The sequence below is a fragment of the Carettochelys insculpta genome, chromosome 2, assembly GCF_033958435.1.
Source record: "Carettochelys insculpta isolate YL-2023 chromosome 2, ASM3395843v1, whole genome shotgun sequence".
Lineage (NCBI taxonomy): Eukaryota > Metazoa > Chordata > Testudines > Carettochelyidae > Carettochelys > Carettochelys insculpta.
Genome location: NC_134138.1, coordinates 47,847,777 through 47,857,955, shown reverse-complemented (window position 1 = coordinate 47,857,955; position 10,179 = coordinate 47,847,777). Strand labels below are relative to the sequence as shown.

Below are 10,179 nucleotides of genomic sequence, written 5' to 3'. Positions count from 1 at the left end.
GACAATCCAGGGAACTATAGACCAGTCAGCCTTACCTCAGTCCCTGGGGAAATCATGGAAGGGATCCTCAAGGAATCCATTTTGGAACACTTGGAAGAGGGGAAAGCGATCAAAATAGTCAACATAGATTCACCAAGGGCAAGTCTTGCCTGACCAATCTGATTGGCTTCTATGATGAGGTAACAGGCTCCGTGGACATGAGGAAGTCAATGGATGTGATATACCTTGACTTCAGCAAAACTTTTGATGCAGTCTGCCACAACATTCTTGCCCATAAGTTAAGAAAGTATGGAATGGATCCATGGACTACAAGATGGATAGAAAGCTGGCTCGACAGTCGGCCTCAACAGCAGTGGTTAATGGCTCAATATCTGGATGGCGGTCAGTTTCAAGCGGAGTGCTCCATGGCTTGGTTCTGGGGCTGATGTTGTTCAACATCTTTATTAATGACCTGGATGAGGGACTTGATTGCAACCTCAGCAAGTTTGGGGATGACACTAAGCTAGGGAGCGAGGTAGATACATTAGAGGGTAGAGATAGGATCCACAGTGACCTGAATAAATTGGAGGGTTGGGCCAAAAGAAATCTGATGCGGTTCAACAAGGAGAAGTGTAGAGTCCTGCACTTGGGTCAGAAGAATCCCAAGCATTCTTATAGGCTGGGGACTGACTGGCTAAGCAGAAGTACAGCAGAAAGGGACCTATGGGTTATGGTGGATGAAAGGCTGGATATGAGTCAACAGTGTGCCCTTGTAGCCAAGAAGGCTAATGGCATATTGGGGTGCATTAGGAGGAGAATTTTGAGCAGATCTAGAGAAGTTGCTGTTCCCATCTACTAGGCACTGGTGAGGCCACATCTGGAGTATTGTGTTTAGTTTTGGGGCCGCCAGTATAGAAAAGATGTGGATGTGCTGGAGCAGACTCAGCGGAGGGCAACAAAAATGATTAAAGGGCTGGAGCACATGACCTATGAGGAGAGGGTGAGGGATTTGGGCTTGTGTGGCTTACATAAGAGAAGAGTGAGAGGTGATTTAATAGCAGGCTTCAGCTTCCTGAAGGGGAGCTCAAAAGATGATGAAGAGACCCTGTTCTCAGTGGTAACAGACAGCAGAACAAGAAGCAATGATCTGAAGTTACAGAAGGAGAGAAGTAGGTTGGATACTAGGAAAAACTACTTCACCAGGAGGGCAGTGAAGCACTGGAATGCATTGCCTAGAGAGGTGGTGGAATCTCCATCCCTAGAAGTTTTTAAGTCGTGGCTTGACATAGTCTTGGCTGGGATGACTTAGTTGGGGTTGATCCTGGTTGGAGCAGGAGGTTGGGCTAGATGACCGCCTGAGGTCCCTTCCAGCCCTAGGATTCTATGAGTTCTGTCTCTGTTGCCAAACAGGCTGGTTGTTCAATAATTGGGATCCAAAATGTTAACGAAATCCCCCTTGCTTCCCAAGGCATTTCCTCAGTGAAGGAACACAATAGTTCTTTCCTTACGCTCTGTTATAGTGAAAACAGTCTTTTGTTTCTATTCAAAATCATGGCACAACTTCACTGTCATATTTCTTTTTCACCTCTCAGAGGTTTTGATTGTTTGACCATGCCTTTGATGGCTTGCCTTGGATAGTTTTGGGAGAAAGATTGATCATCTGAATTTTGTATTACCCTGTCAGCTAATTGGGGAAAGGTGTTAACTCCCTCTTGCTTGGATGAGATGTTCTTGAGGCACATTACCTCATGATGATTAATTTCTATTCCAAGTCTACTAAGTACACCTTCACTATTAATACATTGTTATTTAATATTACCCATAAATACATTTCACAGTGGTTATAGTCTAGAGAAATTACAAACTTTTTGTAGACTTGTCACATGATATCCCTTATGAATAATTACCTTGAAAGAAATGTTTGGTATGTCTGAGGTGAGAGCTGTTTCCAAAAAAAAAACAAAAAACAAAACCCCCCGAGGCAGTGGGGAGACAGAGCAAAAGAGGAAAGCTGAGATCCCAGTCCCCCAGAAAAGAGATCACCAGGAATAATCCCACCTTCACACTCCCTGGAACAGATAGCTCTTTGTTGAAGGCACCTAAGATACTTCAGCAGAGCCAGCAGGGATGGCTGGTTAGCAGCATCTCTAGTACTCACAGAAGACAGTCTGCTGATTTGACAGGATACAGGTCACCACAAGGGTGCCGTAGCCACCCAAGCCAAAATGTACCCAACAATTTTACAGCATCTGTGCTTTTTCTGGTGGGGTTATAGTGAGGAAAAATGTCATGAACAAGTGTCACATGGGAATGCACAGATTCCTACTGAAGGTTTACAATAACAAAAGGCCCTTTCCCCCGCCCATCAGTGTTTCACATCTGCTTTTCTCCACATGCTTACCACCTTTATTGATAGATGCTGTTGATTCAGGTCTGTCCTTGGAAGCCGTAGATGTTTATGCTGCATGAGCTGAGATTCTGCTAAAGGGTGTCTTTGAAGCTTTTACATCTACCAGGCTTCCTGCATTTTCTGAGTCTCAACTCCCTGTAAAGGACTTTTGCCAGGAGTCTATCATCACTCATTCTGGTAACATTACCAGTCCATCTAAACTGAGCTTTGATAATCTTTGCCTTGATGCTGGTTGTTCAAAGGGTAGGCATAGCAGAAGCATGGTCTTAAGGCCCTTGTGTGGGACATGTAAGTGACCTGGATTGCTTGATCCATAACTTCATGATAGAATAGTAACAGAGAGGTAGCCATGTTAGTCTGTACTCCAACAAAATAAAGCAGCAGCAATGTAGCACTTTAAAGACTAACAAAATGATGTATTTGGTGGTGATGTAGCACTTTAAAAACTAACAAAATGATTTATTTGGTGATGAGCTTTTGTGGGACAGACCCACTTCTTCGCATCAATTTCAGGTACTGGAAATGAAAGTGATCTGAAGAAGTGGGTTTGTCCCAGGAAAGCTCATCACCAAATATAAAAACAAAAAAGGTATGGCTATGATCTGAAAAAGTGGGTCTGTCCCGTGAAAGCTCATCACCTAATAAATTATTTTGTTAGTCTTAAAAGTGCTACTGGACTGCTTTTTTGTTTTGATAGTACATAGACTACCATGACTATCTCTCTGTTACTACTCATCACCAAATAAGTCATATTGGTAATCTTTAAAGTGCTACATTTCTGCTGCTTTGTAGAGCCTCTCACTTCCTGTGTACCTTTGCGACATGAGAAGTCAGGGGTGCACTAACTGAAGAGAAGACAATACAAACACTTGTGACAACGCAGCCCCAGTTTTTAGCATTGTTTATTGCAGAATTGCCATCTGAGGGGAAGGCAATATTGACTGTTTTCTAGTCACACTGTTGCCAACACTTACGTTATTTTCAATAAGCCACATAGTTGGTGTTCTTGAAGCCCCAGATCCTGGAGTCACATGAATATCCGAGAATCTTTCACTTGTTTTTTTTTATAGCATATTACTAGTCTGGATGTTGTAGGGAATAACCTGAAACCACCACCCAAATACATCCCCATCTAATACAAAAAGCTATAACTGGAGATCTGCATCTCCTGGAACTGGGAGGTTGTCTGAGTTCAGTCCCCTGCCCTTGTGGCAGTGCTAAGCACCATCCCTGACATCCATTTGCCCCAATCCCTAAATAGCCTCCTCCAGGGTTGAGCTCCCAACCCTAGGCTTAGCGGGCCAATGCTCAAGCCACTGAGCTACTCCTCCCCCCCCGAGAATGCAACAGAAACAAGCCCCGATTTGGGATCTGCAAAACCCCCACGACACTACCCAGGCGCTTGTGGAAAACGCAGCTGCTCCCGCGGGAGGGGAAATTATGCGAGCGTCGTTGTGCGTGTCCCGCCCCGTCCGACCGGAAGAGGTTTCAAGTCCCGCGTTGCCTCGGTACCGCCACAGGAGCGCTCCGGCCACCTCCCCGCTCCTTGAGACTAGGGTTCCCCTCGAGGCGGAGGCGGCGGCGGCAGGGAGGGAGGCGCGGCCTGTACTGCTCGAGGCTCTCCGCTCCCGGGAGCCCGGAAAGGGGAGGCCGCGGGGCGCGCGGACCAGACGCCCTCGCCCTGGAGAGGGCGGCGGGAGGCGCAGGCGGGAGCCCGCGCGGCTCGGCCGGGGGCCGGCGATGGAGGAAGGTGAGCGGCTGCAGGGCGTGTGCCCCCCGGATCGTCCTCCCCCGGGCGCCAGGTGGGGCGCGGCTGCGGGCGGGGGGAGCCGCGGGGCCTGGGGCGGGGGGTTGATGCTAGTGACTCGGGGCGGCCGCGAAGTTGGCGGGAGTGAGGCCGCGGGGCGGCGGCTGCCCTGAGCTGTGGGGCGGCTGCGGTTGGCTGCGTAGCACCCCGGGGCTGCCGCGCTCTCGCGCTACCCCAGTAGCTGCGGCGCCGCCCTCGGCTGAGCTGGCTGCTCCCGGCCACTTGTTGCGTTTACCCGGCGGCGCTGTCTGGTGCGCCGGCTGTTCCGCCGTGTCCCGTCCCGCGCGGGGTGAAGCGGAGGGTGCTCCAGTCCCCGCGTGGGAGGCGGTTCCGTGCAGGGGGCGCCTCTATACTAGCCGCCGCCGGCGGCGCTTTTGGAACAGCAGACCCGAACCGCCGGCTGAGCCCTGCGGGGGGCTGCGGGCGAGATGTTGTGGGGCCCCCCTGGGCTCAGGGCTGGAGCACGAGGCCGTGTGCACGAGGGGGTTGACGGGGAGCGGGGGGATGCAGGGCTGCGGGGTAGGGTCCAGGCAGGCTGGTGGGGATGTGGGTGGTAGGCTGCGGGGGCTGGGAGTGGGACCGGGAGGCAGAGTGCGGGCAGGGGGTGGAATGTGGGAGAGGGATGGGGGCTGGGAAGGAGGGAGGACACAGGAGGGGGCTGGGGTTAGAGCTGGGGGCCCTGTTAGGGGGCAGGCTCTTGGAGGAAGGGGCCAGGGGATTGGGGCCCTAGGCACAGCTCCCATTTGGTGGTGGTGGTGAACAGATGGTTCTGTGCTACTCTGCACTTCCAGGCACCACTCCCACTGGCTGCAGTGCCTCACTCACAGGAGCACTGGGGGGAAAAGCCTGCAGAGAGCTTCCCTGAGCTCATAGCGGTGTGGCTCTAGTCCTGGTGGGGAGGAGGAATGGCAGTGTGCAGAGCCACTTCCCTACTTCTGCCTCCCTTCTTGCTGCCAGACAGAGCTGGCCAGGAATGCAGCACACACAGGCCTTAGTGGCTACTTCCCAGGGCCCCAGGCTGCATTTTTCAGCCCTGAGCTGCAGCCCCTAAAGCCCCTTTTATGTTCAAAGTATGGGACTGTTCTTGTAGGAGAGCTGCCATTTTAACACTTAAATGAATGCATTACTTTAACATAACTATGTCTGTACTTGAAAGACTGAAAAGAAAAAAAATATTTTTTTCTAGTTTAGTTTGTGTCTTGAACTCATTCTTTCCTTTATTGCTTATGTAGGTATAACTCTTCTTCTCACCTCCAAAAATGAAGGAACCAGAAAAATCTTGTAAAAATCACCAAAGTTAGCAGGGAGTTGCAAGGGCTGTGCAGGCTTCAGGAACTATCCTTTAAATCAAGTCAATAACATAGCATGAGTTAAGTTGATATTGCCCCTTGTAAGTTATTGTAGCTCCCTCAGAAAAGCTTGATTGTCCCAGTCCTGCAACTTGTATGTTTCGTTTGTTGATTTTGGTACCTGTTAAGCCATGGGTGTCCAACCTTTTGGCTTGCCTGGGCCACATTGAGTGAAGAGGAATTGTCTTGGGCTGTATATAAAATATATAATATAGTTAATGTATATAAATTACATAATAATGTTAAAAGTTTACGATCCTGTGGAGCCGCATTACTAGCTGTCCAGGGCCGCATGCGGCCCGCAGGCCGTGGGTTGGACACGCCTGTGTTAAGCAATCAAAAAATAAACCCAGTGTCCAGATAATTTTGACAACTAATCTGTGTTTCTATCAGATCTGGAGGTTTTACTTTTTTTTCTCTTGGGACTTCCTGTGAATACTGATATATTCAAAGTTTACTACAAGCATCTGGAATCATTGGAATACAGTAAACTCTCAAGTTACACGTAACTCAAATTTTCACGTAAGTCGAGGAGAGCCCAGCTCACCTGGGCTTGCAGAAGCCGGGACACTGACCAGCCCAGAAACTTACCAGCCACCTTCTCCTGTCGGGTGGCAAAAGTCAGGCTGTTGCCCCGATGAGTGGTTTTCCTGTTCCTGTCAGGGACAGCAGCCTGACTCTTGGCTGCTACCCCTGAGAGGAGAGGCTGCCACCCCTGAGAGGAGCAAGGAACTGCTCCTCTCAGTGGGGGCAATCGCGTTAACCTGAGACACTACATATCTGAAGCGTTTACTGCCAACAATTTATATGTAGGTAATAGCTCTGGAGGTACCCCAGTGATAGTTCTTTTGTAACAGGTAGTATTACAGAGTAAGACATCTAACATTTCTTTCTCAAATGCATGCAAAATATAAACACTTGGCGATCCCAACATGTGCATTTTACTCTTTCATATTATGTGAACACAAGTCATGTGTCTGTTCTCGTGCACTGAGTTTTTAACATCACTGTCTTTTTTAATCTCTTTGGTGCAGGGTGGGACCTAGTATGTTTCAGAATGGGCTGATCGCCAACTTGAGCTGTTAGTTTGTACACTAGGTGTATATCTTTTCCCCATACTTCTAGGTCTCATGACTAGAAGTTGAAGCTAGACAGACAAACTGTAAATAAGTGCAAATTTTTAACAGTGAAGGTAATTAATATTAGAAAAGGTTTACCAAAGGATGTGAAGATTGGTGTCTACATTGAATGGTATTTAGAAGAGATGCTCCAGTTGAACCCCCCAGGTTACTGGCTGAAATTCTGTGGCCTGTGTTGTCATAGAATCATATAATTCTAGGGCTGGAAGGGACTCAGGAGGTCATCTAGTCCAGCCCCCTGTCTAAAGCAGGATCAACCCCAGCTAAATCATCCCAGCCATGACTATGTCGAGCTGGGACTTAAAAACCTTTAGGGATGGAGATTCCACCACCTCTCTAGGCAACACATTCCATTGCTTCACCACCCGCCTGGTGAAGTAGTTTTTCCTAATATCCAGCCTGCACCTCTCCTTCTGTAACTTTAGACCATTGCTCCTAGTTCTGCCATCTGTCACCACTGAGAACAGTCTCTCTCCAGCCTCTTTAGAACCCCCTTTCAGGAAGTGGAAGGCTGCTATCAAATCACCCCTCAGTCTTCTGCAAACTAAATAAGCCCAAATCCCTCGGCCTCTTCTCATAGATTATGTGCTCCAGTCCCCTAATCATTTTCTTTGCCCTCTGCTGAAGCCACTGCAATGTGTCCGCATCCTTCCTATACAGCAGGGGGCGCAGAACTGGACATAGTACGCCAGACGTTGCCTCACCAATGCCAAGTAGAGGGGAATAATTACTTCTCTAGATCTGCTGGAAATGCTTCTCCTAATGCACCCCAATGTGCTGTTAGCCTTCTTGGCTACAAGGGTACACTGCTGACTTGTATTCAGCCTCGCATCCACTGTAATCCCTGCGTCCTTTTCTGCTGCACTGCTATTTAGCCAGTTGGTCCCCAGCCTGTAACAATGCTTGGGATTCTTCCATCTCAAGTGCAGGACTCTGTACTTCTCCTTGTTGAACCTCATCAGATTTCTTTTGGCCCAGTCCTTCAATTTGTCGAGGTCACTGTGGACCCTATCCCTACCCTCCAGTGTATCTGACTCCCTAGTTTAGTGTCATCTGCAAATTTGCTGAGGGTGCAATCCAGTCCCTCATCCAGGTCATTAATAAAGATGATGAACAATACTGGCCCTTGAACCAACCCTTGGGGCATCCCACTGGCATCTGACTACCAACCAGCCATTGAACCATTGATTACTACCCTTTGGACCCGACTGTCTAGCCAGCTTTCTATCCATGTATCCAATCCATACTTCCTTAACTTATGGGCAAGAATTTGTGGGGGACTGCATCAAAAGTTTTGCTGAAGTCAAGGTATATCACATCCATTGACTTCCCCATGTCCACTGAGCCTGTTACCTTATAGAAGCTAATCAAGTTGGTCAGGCACAACTTGCCCTTGGTGAATCCATGTTGACTAGTTTTTGATCACTTTCCCCTCTTCCAGGTTCTCCAAAATGGCTTCTTTGAGGATCTGCTCTTTGATTTTTATGGGGGGTGATGTGAGGCTGACTGATCTTTAATTCACTGGATTATCCTTTCCTTCTTTAAAGATAGGTGCTAGATTTGCCTTTTTCCACTCATCTGGGACCTCTCCCAGTCTCCACGAGTGTTCAAAGATAATAGCCAAAGGCTCTGCAATAACATCTGCCAATTCCCTCAGTACCCTGGGATGCATTAAATTCATACACAGGGATTTGTGTGCATCTAGCTTTTCTAAATAGCACTTATCCCCTTCTTTCCCTACCAAGGGCTGCCCACCTCCTTCCCCAACTGCATTGCCTAGTGTTGTAGTCTGGGAGTTGACCTTGTCTGTGAAGGCTGAGGCAAAAAAAGCTTTGAGTACTTTCACCTTTCCAACATCATCTGTCACCAGGTTACCTCCTTCATCCAGTAACATCCCTGATAACCCTCTTATTGTTAACATATCTGTAGAAGCCCTTCTTGTTGCCCTTCACATTCCTTGGTAGCTGCAGTTGTAACTGTGCTTTCGCTTTCCTGATTACCACCCCCCACACCCAGCATTCTCCAGCCATATATTTATACTCCTCCTTTGTCATCTGTCCAAGTTTCCACTTCTTATACACATCTTTTTTGAGTTTAAGCTTGCCAAGGATTTGTCTTGTAAGCCAAGCTGGCTGCCTACCATATTTGCTTTTCTTACGGTGCATCGGGAAGGTTTGTTCCTGTGCCTTCTGTAAGACATCTTTAAAATACTGCCAGTTCTCCTGAACTACTTTCCCTTTCATGTTAGCTTCCCAGGGGATCCTGCCCATCACTTCTCTCAGGGAGTTGAAGTCTGCTCTTCTGAAATCAAGGGTCTGTATTTTACTGCTCACCTTCCTTCCTTTAGTCAGAAACCTGAAATCTACCGTGTCGTGATCGCTGCAGCCCTGGTTGCCGCTCACTTCTATCTTTCCTACTGTTTCTCCCCTGTTTGTGAGCAGCAGGTCAACTTGTGCACGGTCCTTGATTGGTTTTCTCAGCACCTGTGCTAGGAAGTTATCTGCAATGCTGTCCAGAAACTTACTGGATTGTGTGTGCGCTGCTGTATTGGTCTCCCAACAAATGTCTGGGTGATTAAAATCTCACATAATAACCAGAACCTGTGATTTGGAAGCTTCTCTTAGTTGCCTGAAGAAATCCTCATCTACCTGATCTGGTGGTTTATAGCAGACACAACATCACCTCTGTTGTTTCCACTTCTAAGCTTAACTCAGAGACACTCAACTGTCTCTTCTCCCTTCATATACTGGAGCTTTGAGCAATCATATTGCTCTCACACATAAATTGCAACTCCTCCTCCTTTTCTCCCCCACTGGAATAGTTTATACCCTTCCATGACAGTGCTCCAGTTATGTGAGTCATCGCACCAAATCTCCATTATTCCAATCACCTCATACTTCTCTGACTGTGCCAGGGCCTCTGATTCCTGCTATTTGTTTCCCAGGAGGTCAGACTCAATTTACCTGAAGGTTCCCTTGTGGTCTGTTTGCCATTAGATTGTAAATTCTACAGGGTGGGGCTTGGGGTTATTGTATTTTTTGAAAACATTATGGCTGTGTCTACACTTGCATTCCTCTTTTGAAAGAGGAATGCAAATGAGAGAAATTGAAAATGCATATGAGACACATATCTTGTGCTTCATTTACATAATCTCTTTTCGGAAGAGATTCTTTTGAAAGGAAAAAAGCAGTGTAGATGGGGCTCTTTTGAAAGTAAACCCCATCTTTGAAAGACCCCTTCTTCCTATTTTGTTTCAGGAAGAAGAGCTCTTTTGAAGAGGGGGTTTATTTTCTGAAGAGCCCCATCTACACTGGTTTTTTTTTCTTTTGAAAGAATCTCTTCCGAAAAGAAATTATGGAAATGAAGCACAGGATCTATAAATCTTTCAAAAGAGGAATGCAAGTGTAGACACAGCCTAGGGGTTATACAGAAAATAATGAGAGCAGAAACAAACTTACTATGCACCTTCATTAAACAACTGGCTTTTTTACTGTA

At 47.5% G+C, this 10,179-nt stretch overlaps 1 protein-coding gene across 4 annotated transcripts in view; it reads left to right on the top strand.

Annotated features, from left to right (window-relative positions):
* Positions 1 to 3,757: 3,757 nt before the first annotated feature.
* Positions 3,758 to 10,179, top strand: part of DPY19L4 (dpy-19 like 4) — a 69,724-nt gene continuing 63,302 nt past the window's right edge. For 2 of the 4 annotated variants that reach the window (XR_012644379.1, XM_074986924.1), the window contains exon 1: positions 3,789 to 4,139. Coding sequence is in view for 3 of the 4 variants with exons in the window: in XM_074986924.1 (XP_074843025.1) it covers positions 3,830 to 4,139 (310 nt within the window). In the remaining variant the exon portion in view is untranslated. Of the gene's footprint in view, positions 4,140 to 10,179 lie in introns of all 4 variants that reach the window. The other 2 variants (XM_074986925.1, XM_074986926.1) reach the window with 2 other exon arrangements.